Source organism: Gordionus sp. m RMFG-2023, chromosome 5 (genome assembly GCF_954871325.1).
Source record: "Gordionus sp. m RMFG-2023 chromosome 5, tfGorSpeb1-WG-v2, whole genome shotgun sequence".
Taxonomy (NCBI): domain Eukaryota; kingdom Metazoa; phylum Nematomorpha; class Gordioida; order Chordodea; family Parachordodidae; genus Gordionus; species Gordionus sp. m RMFG-2023.
In genome coordinates this window covers 8,224,135-8,242,831 of record NC_088779.1, presented here as the reverse complement: position 1 = coordinate 8,242,831, position 18,697 = coordinate 8,224,135, and the positions used below count along the sequence as shown (strand labels likewise).

At 28.3% G+C, this 18,697-nt stretch overlaps 1 protein-coding gene across 1 annotated transcript; it reads left to right on the top strand.

Moving 5' to 3' along the window:
• Positions 1-858: 858 nt before the first annotated feature.
• Positions 859-15,786, top strand: LOC135930125 (sodium/potassium-transporting ATPase subunit alpha-like). Its single transcript, XM_065466911.1, has 23 exons — positions 859-1,006; positions 2,465-2,671; positions 3,074-3,133; positions 3,207-3,440; positions 4,246-4,362; positions 4,459-4,596; positions 5,580-5,697; positions 6,051-6,325; positions 6,633-6,924; positions 7,431-7,545; positions 7,777-7,894; positions 9,721-9,944; positions 10,182-10,373; positions 10,642-10,798; positions 10,945-11,081; positions 11,672-12,003; positions 12,236-12,334; positions 12,506-12,660; positions 13,108-13,202; positions 13,961-14,135; positions 14,417-14,553; positions 15,094-15,195; positions 15,666-15,786. Exons 1-23 carry the CDS (start codon positions 986-988, stop codon positions 15,784-15,786), a joined length of 3,621 nt encoding a protein of 1,206 aa, XP_065322983.1. The 5' UTR covers positions 859-985.
• Positions 15,787-18,697: the final 2,911 nt, after the last annotated feature.

Below are 18,697 nucleotides of genomic sequence, written 5' to 3'. Positions count from 1 at the left end.
CTGTTTTGAAAAAATTATTTAATGGGCTTGGCCCTAAATTTTTTTTCATTTAAATTTAGCTTATTTAAAACAGTTGTTTGCTAACTTAGAAAAAATATATTGCCAAATTTTTCTTCTAATAATAATAAATTTCAGTATTTAGAGCAAACGATTGCCTAACTAAATATTGAATATTGTTTCTTTTCATTAAATACAACAAGTAAAATGTGCTTGACAAAAAATTTTTGAAACTTATTATGTGCTTGAGAATTTTTTTTCGATTAAATATATGGACAGGGCCCTTAAATTTTTTCTGTTAGCCTGGTCCGGGCCTCATCAAAGGCTCATGAAGGTCTCTGAGTCACACACATTAGATATTTGATTAGAATAGTTTTTAAAATATTATGGATCTCGTTTCTGTTCGATTTCCAATTCTAGGAAAAAAGGATAATTTAATATTTCAACCGAATTTATTTTTTATAATCCCAATTACTAAAAAAAAGAAGAAGTTAATATTAAATAAATTTAAATTTAATAATATGAAAAACTATATTAAATTACAATGGAATATATTTTTTTTTATTAACTACTATGTCTACCTTTAGTAACATTTATATTATTATAACGAATTCAAAAATTTATTTATAAAAAATAAGAAAATAAAATAATTATTGATAAATAAAAAATAAATAAAGCACATTAAAAATTAATCAACAAGGTGCGCTTTTTGTTATAATAATATTATTTTATTATATATTTTTTTGAAAAAATACAGGTAAATAAGATATTTATCTTTTAATTATTTTTTTCAAAAAAATATTGTATAAATAATTAATAATGATTTAATGATTTTAAAAATATTCATGTAAAATAATAATTCGTAAAATACCTTATCAAAATATATTTGAAAATAATCATAGGAAAAATTCAGTTCAAATATTCGAGGGTGCCACCGGAGGAGTGAAATAAATAAAATTCGTTCCATTAGCTATCCTCCTCTAAAATCATGAAACATCCTAATAATCCTGTAAGTAGCATTATTTATATTTATTACGATTTTGAAAGTTTTGGAATAAATTTAGATAGTGAGGTGGGGCGTGGGGGGAAGGTAACAAAAAAATAAAAATATGGTTACCATGGGAAGCTATAAAAAAAATATATGTTTAACACTTTAAGAGTTAAGATATTAGCTAGGAAAGATTTTTTTAAATATATATATTCTTAAATAATAATAATAAACAGGAAAATTTAGTTATTTTACGAAAAGGAGGAGTAAGAAATTATAAACGAATGTAAGAAAAGTCACCCAGTTGCCGAGACGTTAATATTTAAGAATATAATACTGAGCTGAGTTATGGCTAAAGATCGACAGATTCTGCTCAATATTCTAAAGTCGCATGCCTTAAAAAATCTAAAAAATCGGCTGCACTCTAGATGTGAAATTTATTTCTGCATTATTCAAAGTTGCGCAATATTTTCAAAATAGAAGCGAGGGTCGAGATGATACCTTCGGCTAAATTAGGTTTAACCATTTTTTAAACCGGTTAAAAAGAGAGCTGATAGAGGTATGCAATGGGCGGGTGTTTATGCCACCCATCCATGCCTCGGACAGGCATGGTCGGATTTTATAAAATATTTTTAACATTGAGTGGATGGCGGGGTAAATTTTTAATAATTTTCAGACGAAATGAGCACAATAGAACAGACTTCGATTTATTAAAAATAATATTTCTATTTCATAATATAGCATTTTATATATTTTTGATTAAAAATATATTAAAATAAATAACTAAAGAGCCAAACCAGCCATTAAAAGAAGGCGGGCAGGTTAAACAAAATTTATAGATAAAGGGGGGGGGGGGGCGGGCGGGTAATTTCTTTAAAAAAATTATAAATGGTCGAGTGGGAGAGTTAAATAATTTTTAAAACAACGAGTGGGTGGGCTTTTTAGCTAAAAACTTGCCCAGATACCCAACTATAAATACAATACAACTTGTTTTGTTTGGACTCTTGATAATTCGGTCAACTCCCTAATTTGACCCAAAATTTTGAATTCCAATCAAATTCTCTATTAACTACTATTAGAAAATAAAATGTTTTAATAAATTGGGCAATATCCAAGGAGGAGAAAAATCTTGACCCTTAACGGGGCTCAAATTATAGGTTTTATATAGAAGGCAATGTCTAAAAAATTCTTGTTTGTGAGAAGGAGGGGGTGGGATGGCCATAGCATTCAAAATAGTTATTTAAATGGGATTATACAGGCAGTTAAATTATTTAATTTTATAAAGATCAAATCACTTCGGACTAATTGCGCAATATCTTTGATAAACTTTATATTTTTTAAAACATTTTTTTTTAAAAAGAATACTTCAAGTAAGATTCACTTAAAACTTTTAAATATGAAATTTTTCCAACTTTTTAAATTATTAAAGTTTTTAAACAAGTCTCGAACGCAACCTTTTATCTTTAAATAAATACAAAGTATGACAGGGCTGATAGTTACAGGGTAGCCGTAGCTATAAGGAACAAGCACGTTAGCAAAGCGGCCAAAATGGAGGAAGGTAAGGAAAATATTGATCAATCTATCCCAACCTCGAACATTTTCGCCAGATTCGTCTTTTGGATCCTCAACATAAACACATACACCCACCCAGAGGATCTGGAGTTGCTTAAAAAGGATTTCGAAATTGTAAGTTTAGCATGCAACAATATTTTTTTTTTAAAATGGGATTTATTTCAGAGTTTAGAAATCTAAATCTGGAACACACTTTTAGAATTTACAGCGGAAACAGAATTTATCTTAATATTTCCAGGTACCGGTTTTCTAGAACCCGTTTAAACTAAACGATTGTATATAAATGTAGGGTGATTTATTTTTAGAGGATTTATTTATTGTTCTTAAAATTTTTTATGAATTGCGTTATCGAAGTTTTGGAAACGGAACTTGGAACCATAGGAACTTAAATTTTCAGAACCATAACCCGCTTTTAGAAAATTTAGGGAAACAGCTATTTTATTTGTTTTGTATATTCAATTATTCCTGCTATAATCTGTAATATAATAAATAAACGATTTCTAAATTCATATCTAGGATGAACACAGATTGAATCTCGAAGACTTTTACATGAAATTAGGGACAGATCCTAAAAAGGTAACTTCTATTTTTTTATTTTACTATTTATGATTCAATCCAAAATAATTATACTCGTTAATTTGGTCTGCAGGGCTTTTCACAAACAAGGGCTTTGGAAATGTTGGCTAAAAATGGACCAAACAATATCCTGGCTACCAAAGATTATTCAGTGATCAAGGGAGTCCCAAATTGTGTCAAATTCCTTCAAACCTCAATGAAGAACACCCTTAATGGCTATGGCATTATTTTGTGGATGACTACGATCCTTTGTTTCCTCGTTTACGGACTTCAGATTTACTTTTTCCTCAAGCTCTCAACACAATACGTAAACATAATTAATCAACGTATAACTATGTTATAATTGAGCAAATTTGGGACCTGGTCAAATCATTTCATATATTGATACCCCCAACGATTTGATTTATTTATCGGAGCAACTTTCCCTTCCAAAAAAATAAATTACCCTCATATATCGATTAAGTTTCGAGCTAATAGTTATTAATCAAGTCAAATCTTATTATTTTTTAGAAGTTTGTATTGTATAAAAATAATTTTAATTTTATATAATAAAATTCAAAACCAATCTTACTGTCGGATCCTGGTTCTTCGTTTTTTCTATTTATCCCAGGTTAAACAGACTTTTAACTAGGATATCCTTAGTTCTTCTAAGTTTGTAGATATATATATATATATTATTTTATTATGAAAAAAAAAATCGACATAATGAAAAATCAATATTTTAAAATTTAAATAGTCCAAATAAATGTTTTAAAATTGAGAATTAATCCCCTCTGAGTCTATTTTGCCAATACTACATTCATAGTTATTTATATAGGGGAAATTACTTTAGAACAGCTGATTTATCTAAATTTCTGTTCGTCTATTTATAGTTATATGATTTGTCAGATTTGGTAGTACTAACCCAAATCTCTCAAACTTTATATAATCCCAACTTATATCTTCCTAGCATTTAATCTTAATCCTTATACTTGTTTAATTTTAGATATATATTTCATCCAATTGAAAAATCTCATTCACTTAAGCATCCCTCCAGTTGAGCTCATTTTGGGGCGCAAATAGTAATAATTCCTTTGTTTATATAAAAACATTTCAAAAAACCTACAAACAAGTTATACATAGCTATCTTACTGATAATCTTGAATTTGGTGAACGGAGCTGTGATTGGATATCAAAAAATTAGACTGTCGTCTAAATTGACTGAATCATTCTCAAAGATGGTACCCAAGGTTTACAAATATAAATAATGGCTTTATTCATATATAAATGATAATTTATAGTATTGAGACTATAATTTTAACGACTTAATCATTTATGCACTTAAGAAATGCACGGTTTTAAGAGGCGGCAGTAAATGGGAGATTCCAAGTGAAGAAATAGTCGTTGGAGACATAGTTGAAATAAAAACTGGCAACTTGGTTCCAGCTGATATGAGGTTGATCGAAACGAAGGACGTTTTAAAAGTAAAATCTTACTTTTATATTTATATTAGATAAATTTTATTTTACAGTATATTATTTATAACATTTTACTAATAGATATAAGTTTAGTTTAAACCTTAAATTTAGAAGAAAAAAGGTTAAATTTTAAGAGAAGATTTTCTATCAGATTTTTTTTTTAAAATTATTTTATAGAGATAATAGTCATCCCCTTGGAAATTTTCTAGAGAGAGAATAATATATAAAGAAATCTTTCTCATAATAATCATATTGAAAAATGTTCAAAAATAAACCTTTTACAGAGACCCGCAGAAATGCCAATTTTCAGGTTCGAGATTCTTTATATTTTTTGGCCCGGTCTGACCTGTGTTTTTTATTTTTAGACACGTGCAATTGAAAAAATTTTATCACTTTAAAAAAAACACTCTTTCAAAAAGATAATCAAAACGGGGATTGAAATGATCCATCTTGTGATTTTTTTTAAACTGGTTAATTGATATAATTAAAATTTTTTACATAAGATTCTTGTAGGTTAATCAGGCAATTTTTGAACCTGCCCGAGTACACATCTTGATCTTTAGGAACGGGCTTACAGGTCTCTATATTGTTAATTGAAACTATTAAAACATTTCAAAAATATTTTAATCTAACATTTCAAAATAAAATATTAGATAATTTATATTTTTTTTAAACATTTATGCTAAACTTATATACGATTTGCAACATACGTTAATTAAATTACACTTTAAGTGGCCCACTTTTGCATGTTTAAGCATATTGATATATTTAAATCATAAATATTTTAGACGAAAAAAAGAACGGAGGAATAAGAATTCATAGAAAATTGGAATTAATATATATTTTTTAAAGTCTCTAACCGTACAAAACATTTCTAGTATTGTGAGGCGTTCAATTTTTAGAAAGAAGTCGGAACAATGGCCTAAAAATGTTAGATATTATTGAGATAACTATATAAATAAATATTTATATGATTTATCAAAACATAGGTTGATCCTTACAACCTGTTTGGAAGGCACGAATTACTTATCAAGCACCACGCTTTTCAATCCAGCGATCCACTGGCTAGTCCTAACCTAATATTCGCATCGACAAAGATTAAGGAAGGTATATTCCACCCATTTTTTTAAATATAATACTAATAATTCATAATTTCTTAATTTTGATAGTATTTTATTTATGATTAGAAGTTACTGTTTATACTAATAGATGGCAAAATAATGCAGTAATAAATAAATCTCGATATTCATATTTAAGAAGATTTTATTATTTTATAAAGTTCATGAAATTTTTTTTTTAAATTAATGCCTGCCTTGACTGAGTCCTAGGAGAATGTTTCTTCGAATCCAACCAGCTGAGTTCGGGCGGTTTGGACTTTATCAGGTCCACGCAGGGATTTAATTCGCAACATTACTTTAGTTATTTATATATATAAATAAAATCTCTTATTTTTATATAAGGTATCGCCAAAGGGGTAGTGATATCAACCGGCGCAAACACTATCATAGGCAGAATAATCTCCTTAGCCGAGAACATGATTAAAATAGAAGTGCCCCTTTCGGAGGAATTGAGAGATTTGGTATGCCACCAAATGCCTGTGATTGTCATTTTGTTAGCGATCACGAGTATTATTGTGACGCTGATTTTTACCGACTTTACTTGGTTAGATGGTCTGATAGCCACTCTAGCCTTAGTCATTGCCTTCATACCCGAAAGCTTTTACATAACTCTCACGGTAAATTCCTTTAAAAAAATGCAACTTATAGTGCCATAAATACAGGAGGTGTGGGTATGAAACTTAATTTTTTTGTGCGATTAAAGTTAGAATTGAAAATTGGATTAGTCATTTAAGGCTACGTTCAAGTAGTTGAATTACTTTTCGTAAGCAATAATATATTAGAGAATTAAGAAAGACCGAGACTTGGTTAGACATTTTAAGCATCAAATGAGAACAGAATTTAAAACATTTTAGGCAAAACGGGATCTTAATATACTAATGAAATCGATGATAAATTAAAATTCAAAATAAACACTACTCACAGGGTGGTATGATATTAGCAGAAAAACTCAAATATGGAACTACCCCAAGTAGCAATAGTAGATTGACCAAAATACTTACATCTAACTCCAAAATTCCTTCTAAAGGTAGCTTTAAAAATTTGGAATCTATTGAAACTATGGGAGCCTTGACAACTTTACTGATAGACGATAGCAGTTTATTTGTAGATGAATCTCACAATAAAATATCACATTTTTGGTATGACGCTAATACTTGGACAGGCGAAACATCCTCGGAATACGCCCATTCCTCGCGGATCGGAATAGAAGATAAAAGTTTTTATATATAATATTTGTAAATAATAACATGATATAGTCATTCAAGAACCGCAGAGATGGGAGCGTTGGGTAAGAGTTTTAGAGACAGTATGGACAACATAAATATTCAAAAAAGCATTTTATAATTCTATATTACATCAAATAAGTGGTTAGTTTTTAGAATTTGGATCTGTTAAAAAGTCAGGGGCTCAAAAAACTAGCCCTAGTGACAAATATTTAAAATTTGCTCAAATTTAGACATTTTAAGCTCCAATTTACTTTTACCTCTCATAGCAACTAATCGAATTTATATAAATTTTAAGGTATTTCAAAACATCCGCGAAGTAGATATTGTTTTTTTTATCAAATAATTTTTTTAAAAAACAATTAAGATATATTATCCTCGTAATATTTTATGGGCAAAAAACAATATACTCGAGAATTATTTTAAATTTTTCTAAGGAAATTCCCCCAAAATTAAATAGTAAATAAATAAATAATAATCATCTTTAATAATCTTACAGGAACGAGAGTTCATTCGAGAAACGAGACGTGGCACGTTTTATCCAGGATAGCTCTATGCTGTAATCCGTATTCATCATCAAGTCCCAGGCAACATAAGGACTTGTGTATTGAAAGGTTATTTAATATATATTTTATAAAACACATCAAAATCCAGGAATGATATGTGGGGTGGAATCATATATAATGTTAAATACGGGTCATTTATATTCGTGTCAATGTTGTAATAACGTTAATCCTTTATATTAAATCAAATTTGTTTTTTGATATAAGAACTTTTGTGAAAGAATAAAAAATCCACTAGGTATATATATTGTTTAATATAATTTTTTTTTTTAAAAAATACAGTCCGGCTGATCTAGCTATTCTGAAATACATGGAAAGTATTCAGGGCAACGTGTCGAAGGTTAAAGATATTTACAAGAAAATAGTCGATGTGCCAACAAAGAATCCCAAACAGATGCAAGTATGTAATATAAGATAAAATAATAAGGCACATAGTAGTTTTTTCATCAAATTTTACCAAAAATGCTAAATATTTTTGTGTAGTTAAACAACAGATAGTCAGCTTTGGTATTCCCATTTATTTGCAATGTCTCCTCCCTATATCTATTTTAAATGTAATGGCAGCTAGTCTATTAGATAGACCCTCTCTACAATAAAGATAGAGCAGTGGCCATTCTACCCATCACATCTTAGGGATTTCCATACTCAAAAGGCCTTAAAACCCACTAACATCCTTGGATCTCTCGAATCCTTGTGAATGTTAAATGATAACCGGCATACATGAGAAATCATTATAATCTCTTGGATTGGAAACCTCTTTGTTTGGGATTTTATCACAAGTAGAAACATTCTGTCAGGAGTTAAGCTGAGAAGTACGCTAAATACTCTGACAATACCAATGACTTTATTTTCCCCCCATGGGAGGGAGCATCCTTACAACCTTCGCGGCTACTCTTTCTAAAAGATTTAGAAAATGGCATGTTACCCGAATTGAAGATTCGAAAGAATGGTGCTACCTCAGATAAAAGGTAGGCATAGCCATATAAATTCACAAATCTAATTTCATATGTACTAATTTTTTGTCTGAACCTTATTATTTCGCATCATATTTTTCAAAAATATTTTCTTTTCTTTTCAAAAATATATTATCTTCTTTTTTAAAATATTATATATTTTTTTAAAATATCGCATGTTTTTATATTTTTATGCACACATTAAAACTAATTTGCTCAAGATGAAGAATATTTATATAAATTGGTGCCATCAATGGATCTTTGCTCAGTCCAGTTTTTATCATTTTTTTAAATGCAAGGCCTAAACCGAAATAAATGTTGTTGAACACCAAAATGACAACTATTTATAACATTGGAGATGGGTTAAATTAAAAATACTATAATTTATGGATTAACATATCTATGAAATATCAGAATTCATCAAGTATATATACAAAAAACCTTCCCGTTAATTTTTTTCCCCGACCCGACTCAAACAATTTTTTCAGACGTTACCCATTCTGGCCGGGTTTTGCAGACCTCTAATTCTTATTGGGTTATAAAAATTTCAGGCATAAAAAAAGAGATTCGTAGTTTAAAATTTTAGAGTTCTGTTTAGATTATTTTTGAACAAATTTAAATCGGTTCGTTCCGAGTTAGAAATTTATATCTTTTCGATTTGTTTCGTTTTTTTAAAAATAAATTAGAATTATTTATATAATAATAAAAAGCAAATAAATAAAAATCAATAAAAAATTAATTAACATAACTAACCACATCCCTGATAAAAACAAAGAATCTGATAGAAATAGGGAATAGATTATTTGAATCAGCTGATGATACGAGATATAAGTGTATAAAATTCAGCACATTATTTAAGTACATTATCCTTTTAGGCCTTGTGAGACAAATGAGCTAAGTTTAGGTTTTTCATTTCTATCGAACTGAGAAAAAAATTTAAAGTGATTTTGTGATAAGGAAAATTATTCACCCTTTCTTGGCCAGGCAGAAGTTACCTAAAAGCATGAAACGATTTTCTTGCTCATTTAAAACGTTTATGGGCTTTTTACACGAGGATAAAAAAAAAATTAGAGCCCAGATTAAGTTTTATTTTTAGAAAGAGAATTGACAAATTTAACTCCATTTTTGAAGGTTGTGGGTTCTTATAACAAAAAACTTTATCCATGCATGACATTAATTTTTGATTGAAAAAATATCGTATTTATTTAATCTGATTTACTATGAAAATCATCCATCCATTACGAAAATAAATAAAAACATTAAAAAAATTAAGATGACTATACACCTATACGAAAACACGAATCATCACCATAGCAACGAAAACAGCGCGAATTGGAGATATTACGCTTTCATTAAGGGCAACCCCTTATTCGTAATTCAACGGTGCTCCACCGTGTGCATAGATGGAAGAGATACTGAATTGACCGATGGACTGAGGAAACTCTATTACGAGGCCTACACCAAAATGATGGGTCTTAATGAGGAGTATGAAAAAAGGTTTTCCTATTTTATAAAATAATATATTTGAATAATTTTTTGACTTCGCATTAATAATATATTTTAGTAGGAGAATTAAAACGTAATATACTATAAACTAAAGATTTTGTTATTGGCAATGGTAGTTTATTTATAGATGTTCTGTTCACAATTATTGTTATAGGATAAGCAAATTTTTACTTAATACATTGTTAAGAGATAGGCTAAATAAATTTTTATCAAAAAAATAAACCATAGTGGCAGTGAAGACAAAATGGACGGCAAACACGTGATAGCCTACGCCGAAGCTCGTTTAAGCCATAAAAGTTTCCCACAAAATTTTGATTTTTTGATGCATTTTGGACAAGCTTCGTTGAATAGTTTGCAATACGAGAGCAGCGATGGCCGAACACTTTGCAGCGATATCTCGAAAAATGATGACAGTGAGCGGTTTAATTAAAAATATAATATCCTTAGCCATTCGATTAGAAAATTTGTATTTCGATTCGTTTTTATGTTTATAATTACAATAAAATCTCCAATACCATCAATTTAACTATAATTATATCAGAAATTTTTTTTCATTTATTTAATTGAAAATATAATCTTAAAATTTGATGATTATTCTATGTCTAACCATAAATAATTATTAATGTGGTCCATGAATACTTTTTAAATATAACTCAATAAAAATTTATTTTTCAAATTTAAATCACAGTGAACAAGATGGCGGATTTAATAATAACAGAGAATCATATCTTTTTGACGAGATGGAGTTTCGATTAGTTGGTATGATCGGCCTCACCTCATTAGCGAAGTGTCATGTGAATACAACTAAAGCATTGGTGCAAAAGTGCAAGAACGCCGGAATCAAGGTTTTAACAAAACATTTCAAGAAATACGCATCTACGATTTTTAAAAATTTTACTATTCATGTTATTTATATATCATTATAGCCTTTTATTTTGGTATTTAATTTATTTATCCAATAAGGCAATATTATCTATACATTTATGAATAGGTGGTCATGTTGACATCGCAAAACAAGGATATGGCTAAAGCGATAGCTAAAAGATACGGAATATTTGACGAAAATTGTGAAACTATAGAAGACATCGCCGAAAAAATGAATGTCACGGCTGATAAAATAGATCCGAGGTAAAGAAACAATTACGTGCAAACTTAATTTTTTTATATCGAAATAAATTTTTTAATTCACTGCGAAATCTTAATACCCTTCCCACCTAGCATATTCAACGTGCGCTAAATCAAAAAAAAAGAGTTTTGATTATTTTTTAAAATATATTTGTTTCGATGTGTTTAAATACTCTTTACAATATATATGCATCAGCTATATGTTGAAATAAAAAAATAGCCAACATACCATGCGCCCTCGAGCCCTTAGATTCCAATACTTTAATTAAGTGGTAAGAAGACAGATAGTTAATTTTAATTCCATGAAAAAGGGGTGCTGGGATTAACCTTGTATAAACATATTTGCGAAATCTAACACCCACGAAATCTTTCTTTCGATGACCATTATAAAAAAAATATAAACAAATTCAGAGAATTCGTTTCTGTTGTCACATCAACCCTAGAAAACTTCGGCCACGAGACATTTGTCTTTTTTTTAGATATACTTTTTTTATTTTAACATTTATCTAATGGCTATATATATAATGAGCATAATATATTTATTATATGAATTTAAATCGGGATAACACTGAATTATAAAAAAATAATAATAGTGAGGCCAACTGTCACATAATAGATTGTGACAGTCTGAGAAACATGACGTTTAGCGAAATCGACAATACTATCTCTTCTTTCCTCTACAATTACTACAGCACAAACACTCTAAACACGTTAAACACTCAAAATAGTATGAACCAAATGATAGACGCCACTGGTAATGGAACTAATTTTCAAATTTTGTTTTGCAATAACGCAAATAGCACGAGTATAAGCGAGAGCCACGATAAACTCAGGCTCATAGAATCCTTTCAGCGGCTTGGAGATGTCATAGCAGTGACGGGCAGGAATACTCCTGATTGCGTTGCCCTCAAACGATGCGATATAGGTTTTATTTTATTAAATTATTTCAACATCTGAGAAATTATTACAGAAATTCTCCAAAGTTTAATATGCTATTATTTATTATATTTTTTACCTTAAATTATGAAACAACTTTTGAGTTTCGTACCCTGCCCTATTAGCAACATAAAATTATAACTTAATAAGCCATATTCACGCTTTTAAAGTTTAAATTATCTAAAAATATTCCAATAAAAACGAATTACGTATTATTAAAGGAGTAGCATTGGATTCTGCCAATGAAGTTGCCAAAGAATCTGCCGATATTACCTTAAATCAGGACAACTTTAGCGACATAATTGATATGATAGAAGAAGGTTACATATTTTATTGTTATTAAATTAATAAAATTTATTTTCAAAATAATTATTTTTTTTAAATATGAATTTTATAAAAAAAAGTAAAAGAAATAAGAAAATAAACTATAGAAAAATAAATTATAATATATTCTATATTTAAATTTCCAATAATCTGCTCTTAAATTTAAGGTCGGATCTTTTATGACAACCTGAAAAAGTCGGTGTCCTACATGCTGATTTCCAATATGAGCGAAATGTTGCCATTTCTCGTTTACATAATTCTCAATATTCCAATGCCACTGGGAATCGTAACCATGCTTTGCATCGATTTGGGCACTGATCTAGTTAAAATAATATTTCATAAAATATCGGTTATAAGTTGGTAAAATATAGGGAAATATACTTTCATCGATAATCTGCTGGTCCGAAACCCGCCCAGAGTTGTCGTAAAATTCGGGTAGGTCTTTAAAATAATACCCATTGAAGATCTCTGAGTATCATTTTACATAAATTTCGACTAATATATGTAAGCTAATCCTAGCCATTTCACGTCAACTAACTAGTTCGCTTCGGACCTATGAAATTATTGATAGTCATGCGCCCTTTTATTTTACCCAATTATGCCGAATACTTGGATCACGAAAACTATTAGTTCCAGCCACCATAAATATTATCCCTTTATTTAGTTTATGGGAAATAAAGAATGTATTATAAATTCAGTAATAGCAATTTTATTTTAACGTCAACTTAAAAATTCATCGATTATAGTAAATAAATTATTTGTGAGATAGCTGCCATCAATAGCTCTATTCAATGAAAAGGCGGAGGGTAACGTTATGAAGCGAAGACCACGCGATATATATTCCGACAAATTGGCCAATATAAAGTTAATTCAAATATTTTTGAAGTATAAGAATAGGAAGAGAAGTCTCAAAAGGATTGGAAAGGTAAGAAATAAAATTCGTAAGCAGAAATATTAAAAAAATGAATAGATAAATAACTAGAAACAAAAAAATAATCAATATTATAAAAAATTAATGAGTTAAAGAAAAATGAGGACAAAGGACTAGAGGAGAAATTTGCTGACATTTTATATTTTGGTTGTGACCTAAATATCAAAAATATAATTAATAAACTTTCTTAAATTTAACGAAAAAAGAGAAATATGCTATTTTTAGTGTAAAAATAAAATAGTGGCCTTAATCTTTTTCGAGTAATTTTTTAAAATTCTAGAAATTAGTAAAATTTAATAATTTTAGCTATAAATTTATAAAGTTTTGAGGAAAAGAATATATCTTTCAAATACCTCCATCCTTAATCACGGTCCTTTTAATGGAACTTGAAAGCCTTTATATATCAATTACACGGCTATGGATTAGAAATCTGCTAGGCTCGGTCTGTTTATAATGTTTTGTGCAGTTTTCCCAGCCAGGTTGGGTATTCAAATTCTTGCCCAACCTATTCTCCGTTATATAATTTTTTTAATTGGCTGATATCTCCTGTGAATAGGCTAATAGAGAAAGTGCAAAATTTAATATAATTTATTTTCTTTCTTCGTTTTCCTTCATCGAGACCCCTCATCATTTGATTTTCCTCAATATTACTTTATATCACAATCCTTAAACATTTCGAAAAAAATCAAAGATTATTTAAAAAGTCATGTTTATTTCTGGGAATCGTACAAGCCTTCGCGGGATTTCTGGTATATTTTATCATAATGGCCGAAAATGGCTTTAGGCCAAAAACCCTTTTAGGCAATCGTCTTTATTGGAATTCTTTCGCTATCAATGATTTAATGGATTCATATGGACAAGAATGGGTATCAATATTCAAAAATATGTTATTATATCTATATACTAAAAAGCAGGAAAGATGGTTTGGGGAGGGGGATAAGGTTAATTTGGTTATATATAACAAGGAACCATATTGTTCGATCATTTTATCTCTCAGATTATATTTTACACTTTTAATCCCCGAAGCTTCTGTTCAAAATATATTTTTAATTTTGAAAGTTGGATTTGAACAAATCTTTTAATTTTATTAAACTTTCTAAAAAATTTGTTCAATTTTGATATAAAATTAATTGCAATAATTATATAGACCTACCTAGATCGCAAAAATTTAGAGTATGCCTGTTACAGCGGCTTCTTTTTATCTATAGTCATAACCCAAGTGATGAACGTCCTGATTTGCCGCAACAGGATAAAATCTATGTTCAAGCTCACATCCAAAAAAAGGTATAAAGTAATGGAGGAAAACAATTTTTTTTAAAACCTTATTTAAATTATACATAGAATTGTTATATAGAGGATTGTTATAAAGGAACAATTTTTTTTAAAAAATGATAAAAACCCTCAATGTACTTAAGCTGGATAACCTATCAAATTTTATGAATGTTTCTCAACCAAAAAATATTCTTATGAAAAATTGTGTTTCTTAATAAATCAAATCACCTAATCAGTCAATTCACATATTGACTAATTTCCAATATATAAATTAGGTTCATTTCATGATCAAATTATCTGAGATTTAAGAACATGTAAAGATATTCTACACAAAATAATAAAATGACCAACTTTAAATAATTTATTTAGCGCTTTTTACAAATTTAAATTATCCAAATTTTCCGAAAATGTATGCCAGTATGTGCAGAATATATCCTATAAATCTCAGATAATTTTTTAAGATATTACGCGATTTGAATTTAGCAAAACGCGCATTGGTTGATAGAATTGACTGTAATATGAAAATATATGATTATTTTTGAATCTATACAGAAATAGGCTATTGAACGCAGTCATTTTATTAGAAGTTATTTTGGCCATTTTCCTGATATATACACCTGGAATCAACTATATTTTAGGATTTTATCCCCTCAAGTATAAAAAATATATTATAAATTTTTTGTTAGTTTAAAAATATATATCTCCATTAGTCTCAAAAAATTATATTAAATCAATCAGCCTAAACCTGCATTCACAGTTAGCGCGAATTAGCGGTTAAGCTTTAGAAAAATACTGAATATTTTTTTTATATTTCACCGCATTCTCGCGATATTTGTGAATGCAGGGTAAAAGTTGAACGAAATTCGCATATAAATTTATTTAATTTTTAGGCTTATATAATATCATATTTTTGAGTCGGCAGAAAAAATTCGCTATTTATTATTCAATTTGAGGCGGGCCATATTCTTTATAAAACTTGTCATTATGTGTTTGTGTATATCATTTACATTACTCATTTATTCTCAAATAAGACAAGTAGTACTGTTTATTAGCTTTAAGAAATTCATTAAAATATTTTATTTTTACATTATTATATTTTAAAATATATAAATAAAATCTAAAAGATTTTGGTGGTTGCTGCCGTCTATTCCTTTCGCGTTATTCATATTCTTGTTTGATGAATTCAGGAAATTTTTGATCCGGAGAGATCCCAATTGTTCAATGGCTCAAGAAACATTATACTAAAAAGGAAAATTCCTTAATTTTGCCAGAATTTATCCAAATTAAAACATTTTTAATTAGAGTGGCGGTTATTCAAAGCTAAAAGTTGGATCTCAAATTTTTTGGAAAACTTTTTCTAAATTTTTTTTTATGAATACTCTAAATTGTATATTTTATTATATGTGTTTTTTTATAAAAAATTTTTTTTTATACAATTATTTAATTTTTCGAATAAAAATAAAGTTAGATTTAAAATTAACCTGTAATTAACTTAATTGAATTATCACAAAAAGTATGACAAGTTGTCACTAAAGGTGTGATTTAAATTTTTATTTAAGATCCAATTTAGGATCTAACCATAAGAGTAACAAGAAATCATGTTTTATGGAAGGTTTTAAATATAAAAAAAGCGAAATTTATTTTTGGACTTCTTATTTTTTTTTGAGAAATTATGATAAAAATGAGCGTTCACTTACTTCACTGTGATCGTTCGTTTATAGATCAGTAAAATAGAACCGAGAGTTTAAGGTAGTGTTTGTTATATAACATGTTATAAAATATGTGCAAGTTATAACAAACAACATGGTAAATAATATATCTAAAAATATTTGTAAAAGAGAGTAATTGCGAGCAAGGGCGCCTTAAAATAGTTACCCGAACCATTGGTTCGGGACAAATGATATAATTAATCTCTTCTATGCAACCATTAGAATCGAATACAAATAGGTTCACCACATTTATTCATTTGTATTATATTTTTAAATGCCTACCCTCGTATTAAAGGGAATTTTATATTTTATAAAAAATGAAAAATAAATATCAGAGAAATTATTTAGGCACAATATTACTAAATTAATAGTTAAGTTTAAGATATTTAAGTAGATACATTACCTATTAGTCTTTAATGTTGATATCATAGGCAATTTTTTTTAAAACTAAAGCATGTAAATTTTTTTTTATGATTATACATTTGATCATGAGTCTATATTATATTTACATATAGCAATGTTGGCAACATACCTGATTTGCCCTTAAATCAGTCTTATAAATATTTTTAATCCCTCCGAAATCTAAGTGTATAATAAATAACTATTAATAGATTAAGGTCCGACTAAAGGTCTTTTTTCAAGGAAGATTTTGTTTTGAGACTTATTTAGGAATTGGGATTATCGATTTAATTTTATTCCTATGGGCTCACCTATTGGAATATCTAGGGGGGTGGGGGTTTCCTGAACCTAAGCAAATATTTCCCTCTCCTCAAAAAATGAGTTTAATATATCATTATAAACAATATTTTTTTAAGCAAGTTAGTTTTTTAAAATAATAACTATAATAAATTTTTGAGACTTTTTATAGGCGTAAAATTATATTTTTTAAAATAAAATCCTGCCAAATGCCTTCAAGCTGGCAACACTTCCAATAAAATTCATGAACCAAGATCTTTCCCTATTAGAATCTTGGAACGCCTATGACTGTTCTTGTATAACATTACCAAATCTTGTTACTATTTATATTTTCAATAAAGAATTTACTTTTTTTCATAAACTCTTATTTGGATCAAATAGATTCTATTTAAACGGAAATAACATATGGACATTACATTGTTGGCTGATTCTTATCGTCATTTTCAGGGTTGCTATGTATTTTTATTTTATTATTATATATAAAAATTATTACAATGGTTATTTGTGTTCTCAAAAAGGAAACAACATAATAATATCTAAATAATTTCCATTTGAATTTCTTTTTACATCTAGGATCCTAGAAAGTTATTGAAGTTAAGAGCATGAATGTTATTTGAAATTAAAAGTATATTCTTTATCATTTTAAAATTAGGTTTTTCTCTTTTTATATTTATTTTTAGTCATCTTTCGGGTAAATCTTATTTTTATTCGTTCTCTATTATAACTATCATGTCTCTTATTACTTTAAGGATGATTGGAGCTTAGGGAGCCTTTTTTGCCTTGCACTATCCAATTTATTGACTTATTTTCAAAAATATAATAGATATACGATAATAAAAAATATGATGTCAAATCACAAATATTGGTAAAACTTTTTATTAATATCTTATGTATCTTTTTTTGTGACATTTGAATAATTATTGTGTTTGTACAATGATAATATACCTTTAAACAGATTCAGGGTATTTCGGAAGTGAAAACTCAACAAAATGCAAATAATTTTTTATAAAAATTACCGAATAAATTTCAATAAAATTAGGCTGATATGTTGATTATAATATATACTTTATAAAATCGGGCTGAAATATCATGTCCACCTAGTTTTTGTTTTAACGGTTTTTTGTTAAAAATGAACGTTAGGTCTTTTCGTCCATCATCTTCAAGAGTTAATAAATAATTAAGCAATTATTTTATTATTACCCCAGGTTGTTTCTTTTTTTCTCTCGAACAAATCATTATTTTTAAATTATTTTGCTAAGCTCATTCCCGTCATCAAATCTTTTTTTTTTTAAATAAATTTAAATAAAAATAACTTTCATAAATATCTTACATTTAACCTTATAAAATGAGGAATAATTATTTTAAAAAATTAAATATGATACCAAAAATAAATTATATAAAGTTATATGTATGATGGCTATTAGAATCCGTCCAGGGACAATCAGAAAGCGGGAAATTTAGGATAGAGTTATTCGACCTGGCCTGTAAATTTTATTTACCCAGTCTGGCCCAAAAATAATATAATAAAATTGCCCTGCCTGATCCATTATAATTTTTTATAAAGGAAAAAAGACATCAATTTGCCTAATTCTATTTTTAAAAATAGCAAACTTGAGGACCGACCCACTAGTTTGTAAAAATATTTTGCACAAGTTATTCAGCCAGCACGCCCTACAGTTTGTAAAAATATTTTGCACAAGTTATTAAGCCAGCGGGCCCCAGTTTCGAAAGCCCGTGGGTGCCGACTTTTA

What these genes read in the sequence shown, in the direction of transcription:
- LOC135930125 (XM_065466911.1), top strand. Translation starts at nt 986, where the DNA reads ATGAAACATCCTAATAATCCT. An exon ending in GATCGGAATAGAAGATAAAA is followed by an intron (nt 6,925 to 7,430) that starts GTTTTTATATAT and finishes ATAATCTTACAG; the next exon opens with GAACGAGAGTTCATTCGAGA. An exon ending in AGAATCCCAAACAGATGCAA is followed by an intron (nt 7,895 to 9,720) that starts GTATGTAATATA and finishes AAAAAAATTAAG; the next exon opens with ATGACTATACACCTATACGA.